General features: G+C 42.6%; 1 protein-coding gene and 1 long non-coding RNA gene across 12 annotated transcripts in view; one reads left to right on the forward strand and one right to left on the reverse strand.

The window, feature by feature from the left end:
• Positions 1-4867, forward strand: part of LOC127010449 (band 7 protein AGAP004871-like) — a 215819-nt gene extending 210952 nt beyond the window's left edge. For 8 of the 11 annotated variants that reach the window (XM_050884626.1, XM_050884625.1, XM_050884620.1 and 5 more), the window contains exon 8: positions 999-4867. In XM_050884626.1, coding sequence (XP_050740583.1) covers positions 999-1160 — 162 coding nt within the window. In that variant the 3' untranslated portion in view covers positions 1161-4867. The remainder of the gene's footprint in view (positions 1-998) is intronic. The other 3 variants (XM_050884630.1, XM_050884629.1, XM_050884628.1) reach the window with 1 other exon arrangement.
• Positions 3268-16603, reverse strand: LOC127010451 (uncharacterized). Its single transcript, XR_007763190.1, has 3 exons — positions 16475-16603; positions 14849-14973; positions 3268-3415 (listed from the first exon to the last, which is right to left on the reverse strand). It is a non-coding gene; the product is annotated as an uncharacterized LOC127010451 (long non-coding RNA).
• Between the last annotated feature and the right edge of the window lie 2998 nt (positions 16604-19601).

Raw genomic sequence — 19601 nt, forward strand, 5'->3', positions numbered from 1 at the left:
TCTCCTGTTTTCATGTGCCAGGGAATGGTCCTGCACAGGTGTCTTGTGAAATAGAGAAGCAAGAGACTGGGCTGTGGTAGAGCACTGGTCTTCGCTGCTGGCACTAGGGGCCAGAGACTTGCGTGTACAGGTACATTAGCCTATTGTGAGAGAACACACTTAGTCTGAATATATTTTGTACAGGAACAGTGTTTTTCACTAGGAGCATAATGGCCTGCCAGTAGCAATGAGTGCCAACACAACCCTGTGTTGCGGCCTGTACTCGGAATTGTCTTGTAAACAACTCTGGCTTGTTCACTGTGACTTTGTGCAGGAAGATTCTAACTTGCACTTAAAAGGTCATGGACCTGTGCAGGTCTGTATGGTCTGTGCAGGTCACAGCGGGAGGCTCCTATTGTAGCTGTGACGTAGGTGAGCTAGGCTGGTATGCTGCCGTGGCCTGTCTCTGTCTGCTGCTAAACACTGGAGCCACGCTGACCCTGGACTAAAGCTAAAGTCTTCAGCTAAACCTAACACGGCTAACTAAGGCGGACGTTGGAATGATCAGAAGTTAAAAGCGAGAAAACCTTCACTTGCAAGAGGGTGCATGACTCGGAGGCAGCATCTATAACTCTGCATGTTCCGCCATTCTTGTGAAGTTTATCTATTCTGCATACTAAGCTAAGGCTAGAGTTAAGTCCTGTGTAAATAATAACTGTCCGAACCTCTTCATTAAATAATGAAGCAACTCAATTGATCCTGAAAAAAAATGCAGCTACAGAGTTGAATAATAAGAATTAGAGCAAAATGCCAGTTCATCTCAGACTGTTGTTCACTTAATCACTGCTCTACACTGCCATCACTACTGCCCTCACTCTGGCATTATTAGTTCTCACTTAGATTCAGCCATTTGGCCCTTGTGATCCTCTCTTGACACCCCAAAGCCTCCTTACTGGCCACTGACCCTCCCCACCCTCCAGTCCCTCACCAGAAGCTAACAGTTACACTCTGTTTCACAGCTGCGCTACATGCAGACACTCAATGCCATCAGTGCTGAGAAGAACTCCACCATTATCTTCCCTCTGCCCATCGATCTACTTTCCCAGTACATGAAAAATGGTAACAACAAGAATGGGAAGAATAGCAAGAGCAAGAAAGACCTCCTCTCTGATGATGAATAGGGAACATTTGGCACTTCACAATACACAAGAGAAACCACCCTCAAGAGTACTGCCACACTAGCCTTGAGTTAGGATCAAGTAGTGTTGTAGACTTTTGGATCTGAGCTGTACATTTCTAAGCCATTTTTTCTCCCCCTCATCTCGTATGAAATTTTTAAATTTCCTGAGCTATGAGTTTGGGGTTCTCCACTTGGTCTGGCAGCTGCCCTTTCTTCTGTATCTTGCCCATTTTATTAATTTAATGTGGGATTCCTGCTTCTTGGGACCTCTGAGGGACCACCCTAGACGAGTTTTATTCCTCGCAGGGAAGGTGAATTTAGTGAGGAATGATCAGCAGCCTTGCACAGAGGCCAAGCTGGGCAAGGAACCCCATGGACTGCTTGTCCCCTAGTAGGTTGCTGTAGTGAAGCTCAGGAACCCCTGCAGCTCCTCCCCACCACAGCTTGCTGCACTCTAACCTCCCATAGGCAACCAAGATCTGGCCAGCAAGAAGACACAAAAAATTCATCTGAGCAGGCCAGGTTCTAGTAGTTGCCTACGCTTGTTGGTTGCAGATTCTTTGGTGTTAAATACAAATGGATTATGGGAAAAGCTATATTTTCATCTGGAGACTTAAATTTGTAGGCAAGTACATTGGTGTTGGGAGCAGCTGCTGGGCATCCTTGGGCAGTGACACTAGCAGGCTGGTCTTTCTTGTGTATCCTGAAGAGTGCCAGGGCAGAATGGCGCCTTGCGTGGGCCTGCCAGTTACTGGCACTGGGCAAGGAATCGATTAGGTGCCACTTAATATAGGAATCACAAAGTTAAAGTGCAGCATTTAATTAAAAAAATCTATTTACCAAGCCCAATTGGTGGGCACCACGCAACTGAAACGCCGCCCAGTTACTGGTAAAGAACTAAAGGATTGCTCCTGATAATCAACCATAAATTTATTTCTTAAGAGTGGACTCACCACCTCCACCACCACCAACAAACGTTTAGGTTCTTCACGCCAATGAAAGTGGAGCAGGTAACAATGAGTTATGTTGGCTGTATCTGCCTGTAAAGTCCACACCATACATGGCAGCCCCTCTGCTAACAAACAGTTCTTGGGTCTTATAGTGTTCAGGGGAGTGAAATCGAAGGCTAGGCCTAACTTAACTGGATGTTGTGCTCAGCAGCTACACAGCATGTGTTTAGGCCTCATGGCTCAGTGGCACCAGTGCCCCACCTTCAAAAAACGTTTCTTGGTTCTGGTTGGATCCATTGCCACTCTGTGCATATCAGCCACACCCTTGGCGCCCTGCCCCTGCATGGTGTGCAGTGCACTGCCACAACTGCCAATGCCTGAGACAACAGGCAAACTCACTGCCAGTCATGGTGCCAGGTGTCATACCTTCCTTGGCATCTGTGGATTTTGCTTTTCTCGCAGTGGCAGTGGAGGCAGTGGTAGACACTTGCTGCCAGAGGGGTAAGGCGGCAACCAGTATACTGTTGCCAGCTGGAGCTCCTCACTGCTGCTGGAAAGGACCAGTTCAGAGCTTCATACCACTTTGTGTTGGTGTGGAAATGAGTTGTGTTGCCTAAGCATCAAAAGTGTCCCCCAGCAGTGTGGTGCTCTGGCTAGAGTTTGAAATTTTATGTTGCACTTTCTCGATATTATATCGTATATGAATATATGAATATATACATATATATTATGTAGCACTATAGCAATAATACACAAGAGCTTTGTTCTAAAGCCTCAAAGACCCACCTGACCTGGCCTCACAAGAGCCCATGAAAGTAAATATCAAAACTTATTCAGCTTTTTAAACAAACATCCAACTGCAGCAGCAGCAACCATTTAAATCTCAAGTCTGCATCAAGTATCTACCCGATTCTTGTTCCTTACAAACTCTGCCTCGCAGATTCTAAATTGATGCTAAAAGTCTTACATATTCCCCTTCATGCAGACTATGCCTCTTGCCCTCTAGGCAAATGTGAGAAGCCCCAGACAGCAGGGATGACAACATCTTGACTCAGTTCTTCCAAACCTTGTCGACAGCCACCTGGCGCCTCCCCTGCCAGGAGCCGCCTGACATGGAGGTTGTTCTGGAAACGATTCAGTCTTCCAGTTAGTTGTTGTCTTCCACTGGCCTGCTGGGGCACCTGGTCCCTGCCATGGGTGGGGCACTCCCTCCTGAGGGCAGGAGAGGCCAGCTGCCCTTTTGGCATGACAGGCACCCATGACCACAACTAACTTCTCTTCCCCACAGCACAGCAATCCACAAATTCTGAAATTTATAAGATTATATTAATCTGTTCTTCAGTTAAAAAGCTATTGCAGAAAACAATGGTGGCAGTTCACAATTTTCTCACTGCCTATTGTCTATGTTTAAAGTTATGTACTAATGTGAAGTGACATCCTTCAAATGAAAATGCCTAACAAGTCTAGGACATCCTGGCCACTACCAGAAGAGTAGCAATGACTATCTGGGCACAACTGTTCCTCTAAGAATGCCCAACTCTATCAACACTGAGTTGTACATAGAACACATGTACGGAGCATAATGGTCTTGTATTAATGTTTATATTTATTAGTTTGAAAGAACCTTTGTTTTGCCCCTTGTCATAAAATAAAATGGTTATGTGTGGTTGCATATACATACTACTTTGTTTTCCCAGATTCTTATTGCATTTTTTAGATACATTTGCATTACATGTTTCCTATGACTTTTGCAAGACTCCTTCAGTGCTGTTGCTGCATCATCCTGCCTGTGCAGGGTTCTCAGCTGCCTGTCTCATTAATGCTGCATAACAAAGGTCGCAATAGTGTGTTGACCCAGAATAAGGCTGTTTAATTCTTTTACAACATAGCGTTGCCACAGCTGGGATAGTTGGTCACATAATACTACTGAATTTTAAGATTTTATATTTTTTAAGTTCCTGAGCTTAAGTTTGATAGTACTCATCTAGCATATGCAGCTCAGCTGAAAACATTTATTCCCTAAAAAGAAACTACCATTACTGATTGACAGTTTAAACAGCTCTTGGAAAAGCTCAGTTTTGGTATTTCCAAGATACTGTTTTGCTTAAAATCTTTTTTTTCTTTGAAATGTAATGAATGGCTAGTTATTTTAGGGGGCATTAATTGTGGTTGGCTATTTTTTCACCCCTACTTACAGTAAAAGTGAAACCCATTTGAGAAATATATATATATATATATATATATATATATATATATATATATATATATATATATATATATATATATATATATATATATATATATATATAAAAAATTTCCCAAAAGTAACAAAACAAAGAGATAATCATTGCTGCAGATCTAGATATTACTGTTAATAGAATTTTAAGATTTTAATCACTACTACAGATTTATTATTTTGAAAGCTTTATCAATGTTCACCTCGCCTTCATAATTGCATATAAGCTGCACTGCATTTGCTTGCTTGCTTCCATATTTTGGGCAGAAAGAGGTTCAGGTTCAGATTAGAGGAGGACATGTGCAATGTAATCTGAGGAAAATTAACTTTATTATTACTTACTTTTTTAAACTTTGGAGCACAGGCATTAGGGAGCAGCAATACACCTCCCTTGCCTCCTCCTGCCCAAAATAGGAAGGGATTCACACGTCCAGTTCTGTGTTTCTCTTTCAATATTACAAATATATTTGCAAATCTTGTACACCTTGTTTCACAGAAATAAAGAAATTACATAAATAACAACATGATTCCCTGCTTCCCCTCTATATAAAAAGGCTTAATGTTCTGAGTAAACAGGTCATAGTTACTCCAGGCCAACCCAGAGCTCCAGCATTAGTGTGGAGGCCGTCTCAAGACACAGGAAGTGACAAGATCTTACTCAAGGGGTAAGAACACTTTATACTGCTGTACTACATTATTATTTCAAATTTTGCAACTTTCTGATGTTAGTGTTATAAAAACTATGAATTACAACAAGTTTTTAGCATAGGCTTTACTAAGAACTGTTGTCTTCTTTATAGTTGCCATACTACCAAGTCTTTTTGATGAAAACTATTTTTACAGTATCTAAAAAGTTCCTAAAAGCCTAAAATGGGTATTATGAGGATTGATGGTAATGAAAAAACATACCCTGTCCTGATCTGGCAAACAAAATTTCAAGGTTAGCTAAAATATTAAAGATGACTAAAAGAGGCATTCTGATTTATGGCTGAAGTAGGAAAAGGGTGACCTAGAAGGCTCCAGAACTTTGAAGTGTCCATTAATAATTTTGGTTTGACAAACTTTGTGTTGCAAAAATTTTATGTTGCCAATTAGGTGCAAATCTTAATGGCTAACCATATCCTACATGAATCATAATACAAATATGGTATGTTAAATAGTTACTTTTTCAGATGTGATGTAATGGTTAACATGCCTTGCTATGAATTTGCAGGCCATGGTTCAGCCCCAGGCCCACCAAGCTGTTCATCCTTCCTCTTTGGCTGGGCGATCAGTATGTACCAGGGAGAGGTAGTCTGAAGTAACCCATATGTCACACTTGCCCCGTGTCATGAAAGCATGGGTTCATACCAGAGTCTAGAGCAGCATTTCCCAACCTTGTGGAAATTTTATGATTCCTGGGGGGAACATAAGAACATAAGAACATAGGGAAACTGCAAGAGGCCGGGTGGCCTACACAGGGCAGCTCCAGAATCCCCCCCACTACTCACGGTGGGTGAGGTGTAGTTACAGGGGTTACAGGTAGAGGCTTGATCCTCATTATACCGGTGGTACCCAGGCACGTATCCAGCACCCCGCCACCTTACTGCACCCACACCTCACTGCCACCTGTCGTCCTCGTCCATGTAGCTATCCAGTCTACTCTTAAAACAAGCTATCGTCCCTGCACTAACTATGTGATTACTGAGTCTATTCCATTCCCCCACCACCCTATTACTAAACCAATGCTTGCCTATATCTCTCCTAAATCTATACTTTTCTAATTTAAATCCATTACTGCGAGTTCTATCCTGCTGGCTAATTCTCAGTACTTTACTTATATCGCCTTTGTTGTAACCCTTGACCCATTTGAATACTTCTATCAGATCTCCCCGCACTCTTCGTCTCTCTAGTGACTGTAAGTTTAGATGTTTCAGCCTATTTTGATATGGGAGGTTCCTCAGCCCCTGAATCATCTTGGTCATCCTCCTCTGAACTGATTCTAGCAAGTTGATGTCCATTCTGTAGTGTGGGCACCAAAACTGGACAGCATAATCTAAGTGTGGCCTAACTAACGCTAAATAGAGTCTGAGGATGACCTCTGCACTCCTGTTGGTTACCGTCCTGTTAATAAAGCCTAATACCCTGTTAGCCCTATTCCTCGCACTAATACATTGCTTCCTTAGTTTTAGGTCAGAGTTCACTAACACACCCAAATCCCTTACACACTCAGACCTGTCTATCGCTGTGGGGTCTAAACTATACCTGTGTAATGGGTTGTGTGTTCCTACACTAAGTACGCTACACTTGGTGATGTTAAAATTCATCTGCCATTTCTCTGACCAAGCTGACAGTTTGTTGAGATCCTCCTGCAGTACTCTAGCATCCTCTCCTGCCCTAATAGTGCATCCTATTTTGGTGTCATCTGCAAATTTACCTATGTCACTAGTTATCCCATTGTCTATGTCATTGATGTAGATAATGAATAGAAGCGGGCCTAAAACTGAACTTTGAGGAACCCCACTGGTAACATTACCCCATTCGGATTTTTTAACGTTAATGGTAACCCTCTGTTTCCTGTCGCTAATCCACGCCTTAATCCAATCAAATACCTTCCCTCTTATCCCATGAGCCCTGACTTTATTTAACAGTCTCTGGTGAGGTACCTTATCGAAGGCCTTACTAAAATCAAGATAAACCAAATCATAGCTCTCATCATTGTCAGCTGCCTCGTATACTCTATTGTAAAAGGATATATAAATTACTAGCAATTTGTCGGCGGAAATGGGGCATCAGAGCTATTAATTGACTGATTTATGTTAAGTAAATATTGTGTTTGGCTACTATTTATTTATTATATTATTTGTGTTATTAAGCAAGTAAATTTCATGTTTTGGCTACTTTGTTCCTCATCCACATGAAGGGGGAAATCCGGGTGGTTTAAGTTGATGAAGGGGGAAACGACAGAAAAAAGTTTGGGAACCACTGGTCTAGAGGTTCTAGAACCTTGGTTCTTACCCACCACAGCCTAATGGGCCATTGAAATTGAAATGAGCACTGAGGAAATATGCAGTTTAGTGTATGCTGCTAACTTTATTTTACCTTTCCAGAAGTGCTTATGTTCCATAGGACTTTCCTGCTGGAGCAGTTATCATCAGTGTTACTTTATTATTCAACTGCCATGAATTCAAGCCACAGAAAAACACTAGCCAGCAATCTGCTCCTAGAAAGATGGTGTATTCTGCAAAGATTACCCAGGTTCAGGTGGGTGGAGGCATACTGAAAACATTATATAGCTTGATCAATACTGATACTCTTATTGCAGTCTAGTAACTGTATTACAGAAGCGTAGTCCATTAAGGTTCACTCCACCAGGAATCATGTGTTGATTAATTAACTCATGATGTTCTCAAGTTGGTAAAAATTAGATGGGTTGTGTTTATCATTTCCGATTAATATAATACAGAGTTAAACCATACCTTTGCAATGGAACCTCGTAATTGTAAATCCATATCAGCTATTTAACCTTTTTTCTTTTTATTCTGAACCTAGAGTATAACCTTAAGTATTTTTATCCAGTAATGATTTTTCCAATTGCATAATTTACTGTCAACTTGATTGTTAAAGTAATATTCATCCTTACTGTAAGTGTTTTCTGTCTGTTTTATATATGCATTGCATTCTGTAACACTAAGGGACCCCATATACTAGGGAGAACCATGATTTATTATTTTTCATAATCAGGTGCCATGATTGATAGATGAAATGTAGTGATCATGAGGATGACCTCTCCTTTTCTTTGTTACCTAATTAGAAATGTACAACAACTTCTTTACTATGCAGGGACAGATTATCCAATTAGCAAAGTAGGCCATATGCCTCCATGGTGAAGTGGTTAGCAAACCTTGCTCAGAATCCGCTTTCCCAGATTAGAATACTTTCCCAGAAAATTACCATGTACCTACCCAGCTGTTTATCTTCCCTTTCAGGCTAGTCGATAAATGGGTACCTGGGGAAACATGGGACAGGTAAACTGTCTTGATAATGTCCAAGATGAGTGCTAAATTCTTGAGTGATTTTGAGGAAAAAGCCCTTACTTTCAACAGAGAAGAAAGAAGTGCTTAGCTTGCTTTATTTTTTGCCAAACAAAACCATTCTGCAGCAAACTCAGCAGCTCCAATTTTCTATTGCTGATTTCTTATTAATATGATACATATATATGTTAATGTAACCAGGCTTCCTGTGATAGGTGACAAATTCTAACAAATTAACTCAGTACATGTATCAACTGTCACCATTGACTTTTGGCAAAAATATATTTAACATAAATGTTGGTACTTGGAACCTCAAAAACAGTTCATATATAAGACTGAGTTGTTGTGTTTACAGATGCTGTGGCACGCCCACAAAGACAGGATGTTATCACACACATAAAGACAGACTGTATTTCTGCAGTATGTGTGATAGCATCACATCATTGTGGGCAGGGTAGGGCAGGGCCTTCATAAACACATCAATATTATATATGGGACTTTTTTTATACATCAAAGAACACGGCTCAAGGGCAACAAAATGAGTAAAAGAAAAAAAGCCCGCTGCTCGCCGCTCCCATAATAGATAACAATAAAGAGTAGCCAAAAGAGATGTCAATTTTGGATGGAGAGGTGTCTTGATACACTCTTCTTGAAAGAGATAAAGTCATAGGCATGAGGAAATACAGATGAAGGAAGGCTGTTCCAGAGTTTACCAGTGAAGGGGATGAAAGAATGGAGATGCTGGTTAACTCTTGCATAAGGGGTTTGGACAATATAGGGATGAGCATGAGTAGAAAGTCGTGTGCAGCGGAGCCGCGGGAGGCATGCAGTTCGCAAGTTCAGAAGAGCAGTTACCATGAAAATATCGATAGAAAATAGAAAGAGATGCAACATGACGTCAGAATTTAAGAGGCAGAAGACTATCAGTAAAAGGAGAAGAGCTGATGAAACGAAGAGCCTTAGACTCTTCTCTGTCCAGAAGAGCTGTGTGAGTGGAGCCTCCCCCACACGTGAGATGCATACTCCACATGAGGGTGGACAAGGCCCCTATAAATGGACAACATCTGTGCGGGGGAGAAGAACTGGCGGAGACAATACAGAACGCCCAACTTCAAGGAAGCTGATTTAGTAAGAGAGGAGATGTGGTTTCCAGTTGATATTTTGAGCGAAGGATAGACCAAGGATGTTTGGTGTTGAAGAAGGTAACAGCTGAGTGTTATCGAAGAATAGGGGATAGGTGTTTGGAAGATTATGTCAAGTTGATAGGTGGAGAAATTGGGTTTTTGAGGCATTGAAGGGCACAATTAAGGTTCCTTTTACCCCAATCGGAAATGATAGCAAGGTCTGAGGTTAAGCGTTCTGCAGCCTCCACTATGGAGTCTTGTAATTCCTGTTGAGAAGGTCTTCTGTTGAAAGAAGTTGAATAATGCAGAGTGGAGTCATCAGCATATGAATGGATAGGACAGTTTGTTGTGGAAAGATCATTGATAACAGGAAGAGAGTGGGCGATAGGACAGAGCCCTGTGGAACACCACTGTTGATAGGTTTAGAGGAAGAAGAGTGACCATCTACCACAGCGGAGATAGAACAGCCGGAAAGGAAGCTGGAGATAAAGGAACAGAGAGAAGGATAGAAACCAGAAGAGGGCAGTTTAGAGAGCAAAGACTTGTGCCAGACTCTATGGAAGGCTTTCGACATGTCTAGCACAACTGCGAAAGTTTCACCGAAATGGCTAAGAGAGGCTGACCAAGAGTCAGATAAGAGAGCTAGCAAGAAGATCGCCAGCAGAACCCCCCTTGCGGAACCCATACTGGCGATCAGATAGAAGGTCAGAAGTGAAAAGGTGCTTTTGAACCTTCCGGTTAAGGATTGATTCAAAGGCTTTAGATAGATAGGAAAGTAAAGCTATAGGGCGGTAGTTTGAAGCGTTGGAGCGATCATCCTTCTTAGGCACATGCTGTATGAAGGCGTACTTCCAGCAGGAAGGAAAGGTAGATATTAATAGGCAGAGACGAAAGAGTTTGACCAGGCAGGGTGTCAGCACGGAGGCACAGTTTTTAAGGACAATAGGAAGCATTCTATCAGGGGTGGGTTTCATCAAAGTTCCCAAGTCCTTGGAAGTGTGTGTGCTCAGGAGTCCCAGCGTCGAGGAAAACCTCATGGTTCCACAGCTCCAGCTCCTGCTCTGGAACTCCTATCTCGCCTCGCGCCTTGGGAGGCCGTCAGGGGGGCGCTCCTCCCAAGCGCTCCCAAGGACTGGCAGAATGGCAAGACTGCAACATGGCAGCCACCCCCGCCACCACCCACAAGCGCGAAAGGAATTTTTTAACCCGAAGGGCATAACCCTCAACTCTTAGAAGCACAGTAAGATAAAAATAATAAAAATATATAAAATATATATAAAAAATAGACATAAGTTTAAGTCTCAGTGAATAAATCCTAAATCAATAAATCCTAAGTACCAACTCTTCCCCTTTTGCTTTCTTCTTAATTTTGTGGGTATGTTTTTGTGCGAATATATGTTTTCTTATGGTTTTGGAGGATTCTTATGGTATCCTCAAATCTTTCGTTCAATAATGGTTCCTTAACTTCATTTTCCTGAAACTTTATTTTTCTCCCCGTCAGAGTAGTCTCTCAAATAAAATCGAAAAAAAAATTTACGTTCTCATTTACGTTTACATATTCCTTAATGACAAATGAACTTATCAACAACAAAATTCCCAACAAATATCATTTTAATTTTTTTTTTTATTTTTTTTTTTTTTTTAATTTTTTTTTACTTATGACTCATTCGCGTGGCCTTGTACTTTGATACCGCGTTTGTTGATATCCGAAGGGTTTATGAAGGTACAAGTAAAAGATGGCTACAGGTTGAAGGCGAGTGCTGAAAGGGATCGTGCACGGACTGGATTGGACCACTGACTTGGTGCGACTGAGGCGGAGACAGGACGGAGAGGACAGGCGCGATCTGGCGGTCTAAAAGCACGTTGAAAACGCGCGAAAAACGCCACCGCAAGCGCCACAGAAGCAGAGGTGTCGAGTTAAGAGAGCAGTCAGGTCATTCCGGGAGAATAGTGACCGTGACATCACTGAGAGGGTGAGTGGAGAGAAGGGATGCAGTGGGGGAGGCGGTACGTGAGGCGGGGCGGGGGGCTCAGTTTTAACGAATGTTGCGGTTTTTCCGGTGGCATGTTGCTTGAATTTGCTGGTATTTGGTAAGATAATTGGAAGTGTCCCACGGCAAAGCGTACGTCCACACAGTGCGTTACACACATGTGCAATGTGCACATAAGAGCCCAGTACAAGGGTATGTGGTGGCGAGGTGGGATGCGATGGCGCTTACTCACTAGGTTCCATTTAGCAGGTGTGTCTTTTTTTTTTTCAGAGTCACTCTTGAGCGTCTTCCATTCTTCCTTAGGTCGTTTGAATTTACTATTGGGCGATTGGGCCTTGCTTTCCCATTCAGAGTGCTAAACTACAAACTCTTGCTGTCGCCGTTGGTACATTGTTGGGCAAATCTTTTCAACGACTCTCAATTCACGGTATCTATCCTATTGCTAAATGCAGATCTCATCAAGGGCCAATTATCAGAAGAATTATAGATGCAGACGGAAAAAAACGCAGTTGGCGGAATAGATGAAAAAAGATAAAAAATTCATTAACATTCCAATTATCAATTGATATATTTATAATATATATATATATATATTTATATTAATTATAAATATATTATATTTGTATTAGAAATTCAAGACAGCGATTTATAGCTATACTCCTTTAGGCGCGCTGGTTACTCCAAGACCGCCCCAATCCTACTTGTGATGGCTTGGAAGCCGGAAGATCTTTGCCACTGAAATGATGAAAGACGCTGGAGTCTCTGCGTGAGTTGTGGCGCGGTGATGCTTGCCACCCCAGGTCCATAAGCCTTCTGAGAGTTGAGGCCAGAGAGGCCATAAAAAACATCGTTCTTGAGAATCTTGATAACAGGCATAAAGGAGTCAGAGGTGGGATGAGTAGGAGGAATATGCCCAGAATCATCCAGAGTGGAATTTTTACAGAAAGTTTGAGAGAAGAGTTCAGCCTTAGAGATAGATGAGATGGCGGTGCTGCCGTCAGGGTTAAGGAGAGGAGGGAAAGATGAAGAAGTGAAATTGGAGGAGATATTTTTGGTTAGGTGCCAGAAGTCACAGGAAGAATTAGAAAAAGCAAGGTTTTGACATTTTCTATTTATGAAAGATATTTTGGTAAGTCGAAGAATAGATTTGGCACGATTCTGGGCAGAAATATAAAGATCATGGTTAGCAGGAGTGCGAAAGCTCTGGTATCTTTTGTGAGCTGCTGCTCTATTTTTGACAGCACGAGAACAAGCGTGATTAAACCAAGGCTCTGGTACCTTTTGTGAGCTGCTTCTTTATCTTTGACAGCACAAGAACAAGCGTGATTAACCCCTTCACTACAGCTGGGCCAAAACAGCGCCCCACGCTGTATCCGAGATCGCCGCGGGCACCAAATTTCAAATGTCGCTATTGAATATAACAAGTTTTCAGCCATAAACTCAACATAATCACCATGTATTATATATGAAAACATGCAGAATTAAATGATGCACATAAAAAAACTCATTATGGCCGGGCCAAAACAGCGCCCCGCGCCGTAACCGGTATCACCGCGCGTGCAAAATTTCAAATGTCACTATTGAATATAACAAGATTTCAGTTATAAACTCAACATAATCATCATGCATTATATATGAAAACATGCAGAATTAAATGGTGCACATAAAGAAACTCACTACGGCTGGGCCAAAACAGCGCCCCACGCCGTATCCAGGATCGCCGCACACGCCAAATTTCAAATGTCGCTATTGAATATAACAAGTTTTCAGCCATAAACTCAACACAATCATCATGTGTTATATATGAAAACATACAGAATTAAATGGTGCACATAAAGAAACAAATTAACTGATAATTTAGAGATGTAAGCATAAATATAGAGATAAAATAACTCATATATTGGCTAAAGTGAGCCAGGACGCAGTATGTGCGTCCTCGGATATGGTACATGGCACGCAAGGACGCAGTATACACGTCCTTGTGTTGAAGGGGTTAAACCAAGGCTTTTTAGCATGAGGAGTAGAGAAAGTACATGGAATGTGCGTCTCCATTCCAGAGACAATCACCTCTGTGATGCGATGGGCACACACAGAGGGGTCTCTCTCCTGGAAGCAGTAATTATTCCACAAGAAATCTGAAAAGTACATCCTCAGTTCGTCCCACTGAGCTGAAGCAAAATACCAGAAGCATCGCCTCTTCGGTGGGTCCAGATGATGTACAGGAGCGATAGGACAGGATACAGAAATGAGGTTGTGATCGGAGGAGCCCAACGGTGAGAATAGTTTGAATAAGCCTGTCTCCAAGACAGTCGGGAATACGTATAGGGTGCTGAACCAACTGCTCTAGATCGTTGAGGAGAGCAAAGTTGTTGGCTTGTTCACCAGGATGGTCAGTGAAAGAGGATGAAAGCCAAAGCTGGTGGTGAACATTGAAATCTCCTAGGATGGAGATTTCAGCAAAGGGAGAGTGGGTCATGATGTGCTCCACTTTAGAGTTCAAGTAGTCAGAGAGTTAAGTGAGAGATAAACAGCACAGATGTATTTAGTAATAGAATGACAATGAAGTCTTAGCCAGATGGTGGAAAATTCTTAAGAATCAAGGTTGTGGGCACGAGGGCAAGTGATGTCGTTGCGCACGTAGGTGCAACATACAGCTTTGGATTGAAATTTAGGGTAGAGATAGTAGGAGGGAACAGAGTAGTGGTGCAGTGGTAGCACACTCGGCTCACAACCGAGAGAGCCCGGGTTCAATTCCTGGGCGGAGTGGAAAAATTTGGGTGGCTTTTCCGATACCCTACGCCCCTGTCCACCCAGCAGTGAATGGGTACCAGGTATTAATCAGGGGTTGTGTCCTGTCTGTTCCCTTCTCCTTTAATTCCTTCCCCTTCTGTCTCTCTCCAGCATATGACCACAGATGTTGCGCCGACTAAACGAAACTTTCCAAACTTTCTTTTTAGAGGAGGAGAGATGGTGTTCCACAGAATGAAAATTAGAACAGAACGAAGACCGTGTATGTTGCAGAAATTGATAAGAAAGAGGTTTAGGGAGTTATCAAGGCACCTCTCAAGTCAGCAGCTGGAAAGGGAGTCCTCCCTGGGGTTATCAAATACCAACATTTGTTTAAAATATATTTTCTCCAAAAGGCAAAGTTGACACAATCATTACATGTACCTTACTGGATGTTCTATAATGGGCCACATAAGCCTGATTTCACTTTCATCATATTTATTAAAAAATAGCAATTAGAAATTAGGGGTGCTGGGTTTGCAGTAGAATGACTGTTTGGCAATAAATAAAGCAATGTGAGCATTTCTTTCTTCTCGGCTATATATTCATACATTATACAATTTTTTATGAAGAATCAAAGTACTTTACCTCACGGACCTGTCGGAGAAGTAACTGAGAGGTGCATTTCCAACTCCATCACTCTGGAGAGTCGGAAACAGTGCTGCCCTCTACCGGAATTCAGCTTGTAAAGGCCCCCAGTATGGAAGTGCAATCTGTGTTAAGCTAATATTAGTGAGCAATGCAATTCATATGGGTCACATAGTAATCTGGTAGAGGAAACTTATATTTTCCTTTTAGTTCAACCATTTCTTTAATTGCCCTAAATCAAATTTTCAGCTCTACAAAGGTATCACCTTACTGTTATAGTGTTCACTGAAGTGTGAGAAATAGTGGGGTGAGAAAACTTTAGTAATTGCAACATTATACTTCTTATTCTACAGTAATGCTGTTATTGAAAATGCACAGAAATGGCACCAAAATCTGCAATAACTATGCATTCAGTAGGTCCAAAAAAGTGTACAAAGTTTTCAGTAGGTCCAAAAAAGTGTAGTGTACTATACCTTGTTCACTTAAGCTAGATTCCTGGTGCCTAGGCAGGTTGGAAAGGTTGCAGCTGATTGGCTGCACCACTCTTCCGCTAACACTCATATCGGACCACATCTTGCATGCTCTAGTGAGACATGTTTCTATATTATGCCATAGCTCACCTCATATACAAGATACCCAGTTTTGGTTGACACCATCAGACTCAGCAGTGACTGTAGAATCAAGATGTATTGTAAAACCTCAACAAAACAAAAAAGAAAATGGTATTATAATGAGTTAAACTGTGAAGATGTTAAAAAAATGTTTATAACATATTTTAATTATGCTCACTATTTTCAACAGTTGTTCATTGACTGCAGAAATATATTATTACGTTACCTAGGAAAATCTGTCGTTAACACGATAGTGTGATCAGAATGCAGATAAAAGCTCCACATATTGAAAACACAGGGTTATTTATAGCAACATGTCACTCACCGCAACCATCACGGAGCGCTCGACACTCATTTTTTTAAACATAATCACGCAGCGTGTCGTGCGCGCCGTGATGGTTGCATCGAGTGACATGTTGCTATAAATAACTCCATTTTCAATACGTGGAGCTTTAACTGCATTCTTATCACACTATCATGTTCATGAGAAATTTTCCTGCGTAATGTAATAATATATTTCTGCAGTCAATGAACAACTGTTGAAAACAGCGAGCATAAGTAAAACATGTTATAAATTTTTTTTTAACATCTTCACGGTTCAACTCATCGTAATACCATTTTCCTATTTGTTTTGTCGAGATTTTAAAATACATCTTGATTCTACAGTCACTGCTGAGTCTGATGGTGTCAACCAAAACTGGCTATCTCTTATGTGAGGTGAGCTATGGCATAAAATAATAAACATGTCTCACTCGAGCATGCAAGATGTGGTCCGACATGAATGTCTGCGAGAAAGCGGAGCAGCCAATCAGCTGCAAGCTTACCAACCTACCTAGGAGCCAGGAATCTAGCTTAAGTGAACCTACTATAGTCATAAATACCTAAAAGAGTCTTTGGAGAAACAGGACACTTGTGTTGTTAAATCAAACAATATGCATGTCCCCACCGGTATATTTGATGGACAACTAACAGATATACCTTGTAATTAAGTTTTTTAAATTTTTTGTTTCCATACTTTATGATATGTTGCTTCTTTCAGATGTGGTGCACCATGGAGTCCATCAGGTGACAGCCCTCCACCAGCACTGGCCTGGATGGAAAGATGGTGGTGGGACAATTTAGTGCCGTCTAGCAGACCTTCACATGCTGTCGGGGAAAAGGGAAGATGTCATTGTAAAGAATGTTTGGGAGCTCCTCAAAACTGTACAGGAAATTAAATAACTTAAGAAAACCCCGATCCAGTTTTGCTGGGAGTGCCCAACCGTATGGCAGGCTTCATCGATGCATCCACATCGGGCAAGCCTGCCATCAGTAATGGGTGCAGAACAAAACCTATAGGACACCTGCACTTTGAAAGAGAAAGGGCCCCTAGGCCCCTCTTTTTGTTTTGGGAGTGGACCGAGAGGTGCAGAAGCAGCACCTGCACGCAGAACCAGGCCCGGGATTAACCTTTGAAGGGCTCTATGTATGGACTCCTGGAATGTTCTGAGCCTCTCAGAGGATCACCAACTGCCCTACATACCAAATAAATTCAGAAGGACGAGGGTGGACATAATGAGACTATCTGACACAAAAAGGCCTGGCGATGGTGAGATCAGTAGTGAGGAGTACACCTACTACTGGTCTGGCATGAGCAATGGTGCCTGTCTTAAGGGGGTAGATATAGGCAACTCCAGCCAACTGCAGCCATTTGTGATTGAGGTAACTCTGCCTGATAAGTGTATAATGCAAGTGAGGCTGAAGCAAACACTGGGCTTCATGTCTCTAGTTGCAGTGCACATTCCTACCAGTGAAACTGAAGAGGAGGTGGTGTTCTATGCCAGACTCAACTCCATAGGAGATCAGTGTCCCCTTAGGTGACTTGAGTGCTGCTACTAGCACTGACAGGGTTGAGTAGGAGTTATATGCTGGTCCCCGTGGTTCTGATACCAGTAACACCAACAGCTCTCTCCTCTTGAATTTTACAAGATCCAGGAAACTGAGAATTGTAGGTTCTTGGTGCCAGAGACCAGAACTTTTTATTGTTTTATCCTGGTATTGCCAACAGATGCTCCACAATGACTCTGGTCCACAACTCTGCCCAGAACCCAGTCTAAATAAGTGTTGAAATGTGATGGGGCAAGGACACAGCCTTGCCTCACTCCTGCATTCACAGGGAAGAAGCTAGACACACACACCCAACACTCCCAGTTCCAGAGTACAAGCCATTCATCAAACCAATGGTCCTTGCAGGAATCCCATGGAGTCGCAGGGGATCCCAGAGTGCCTTTTGATGCAGTGAATCAAATGCCTTCTTGAGGTTGACATGGCTGCAAGCATCCCCAATGAAACTCGTGTTGGTGCTCCACCAATATGCTAAGTGCTGGGATACATTCAGTTGTCAGCTTACCAGTCACGAACCCAGACTGCTTAGGTCTCTGCTGCTTTAGCAGCTGGTTGCAAATCTGCATTAGCAACAGATGGGTAACCACTTTGCCTGGCACACTGAACAGTGTTGTACCATGGTAATTGTTGCAGTACCTTTCTCTTTTCAGATAAGGGCAACCAACCCCCTCTCCCAGTCAGCAGGAATGGTACCATATGGTAGTAAAGACTGCATGCAACCCACAGATCATGGATGCACCTTCAGCTCTGATCAGCTCTGCACTGATGTGAAGAAGTACCAGGTGCCTTTCCACCCCTCAACTTTGCCACAGTCACTCTGACCTTGTTGAGAGGGTGGACTTTTATAAATAGGTGGATCAGCATCTGGAAGCTGTCCACTAGGAGGGACCATCATGTACAACTGCTCAAAGTACTCGGCCCAACAAGCCGCCTGCTCATCTATATCTGACACAAGGCAACCATCTGCTGTTTAGATAGCACTCACCTGAGAGGGAGGCCCATGGTAATGCCTCTTTAGGGCCTGGTAAGCAGGTTGGAGGTCATTCGCATTGAGACAGCCCTCGACATCCTTGGCATGACTCCTGATATACCTCTCCTTGTCTCTCCTCAGGAGGGCTCTATAGTCCTGTATGACAGAGCCCTATATAGGTCCTGATTCCAAACAAGCCTGGCAGTGCAACTCTTCTTGATATTCTCCAGTGTCTCCACAGTGGCATAACTAATCGTAGATCTTGGGCACTCGAGAAGTTTAACATTTGAAGGTATCCCACAGTTCTGCAGGGTCCTCAAGGGTGCAGAGCACATTGAACTGATTTGAGACTACCACTGCATACTCCTGAGCACATGCATGGTCTTTCAGCCTTTCAAGATGGAACACAGTGTTATTGCATCTTGAGATTTTTCTTGACCGGTCATGAAGCTTGAGTGTTGCAACAACAAGCCTACGATCATTTGCAAAGAACTCAGCACTCCAGTAAACCCTGCAGTTCTGAAAGATCTTCCGAGTACTTACAAAGATGTGGTCAATCTCCTTAGCTACCCCTTCATCATTGTTATACGAAGTCCAGCAGTGCAGCTCTGGTCTCTCCTCTTCAGTTTCACGCATCTTGGTAGGAGTGTGCACTGCAACTAGAGACATGTAGTCCAGTGTGTGCTTCAGCCTCACTTGCATTATACACTCATCAGGCAGAGTTACCTCAGTCACAAATGGCTGCAGTTGGCTGGAGATACCTATACTTACCCCCTCAAGACAGGCACCATTGCTACTTCACTCCCTTCCTTCCTTCCTTCCTTTCCTCCTTTCATTCGTTTCTTCCCTTCCTTCCCTACTTTCAGTCCCTTGAGTCCTTCCCTCCTTCCCTTCATTCATTCCTCCATTCCCTAGCTTCTTCCTTCCCACTTCAATTTCTCACTCCTTCCCTCTTCCTTGCTTCCATCCTTCCTTCCTTCGATCACCTCCCTTGCTGAAAGCATTTCGTTGGCATCCTCAAGGCCTGTGGATGCCATCCCTCGCTACACGAGGCTGCTGTTATATCAGAGATTTTTTTATGCTGAGTTTCATATCTCAGAAGGCTTATGCCACCTTGAAACAATTTTGTAAAGCGGTTAGCGAAAGAAAAACTGCTTAATACATCTTATAAGCCTCCCTTTGACTAAATAAAGTAGTAAAAGGCTGGGGCCGACCACCCTTTAAATCCTAAGCCTTTCACAGCGATTGTTGTGTATCCCACGCGTTTGAGCATAGACCTAAGCGGCTG

Source organism: Eriocheir sinensis, chromosome 43 (genome assembly GCF_024679095.1).
Source record: "Eriocheir sinensis breed Jianghai 21 chromosome 43, ASM2467909v1, whole genome shotgun sequence".
In the NCBI taxonomy this organism is placed as follows: Eukaryota; Metazoa; Arthropoda; class Malacostraca; order Decapoda; family Varunidae; genus Eriocheir; species Eriocheir sinensis.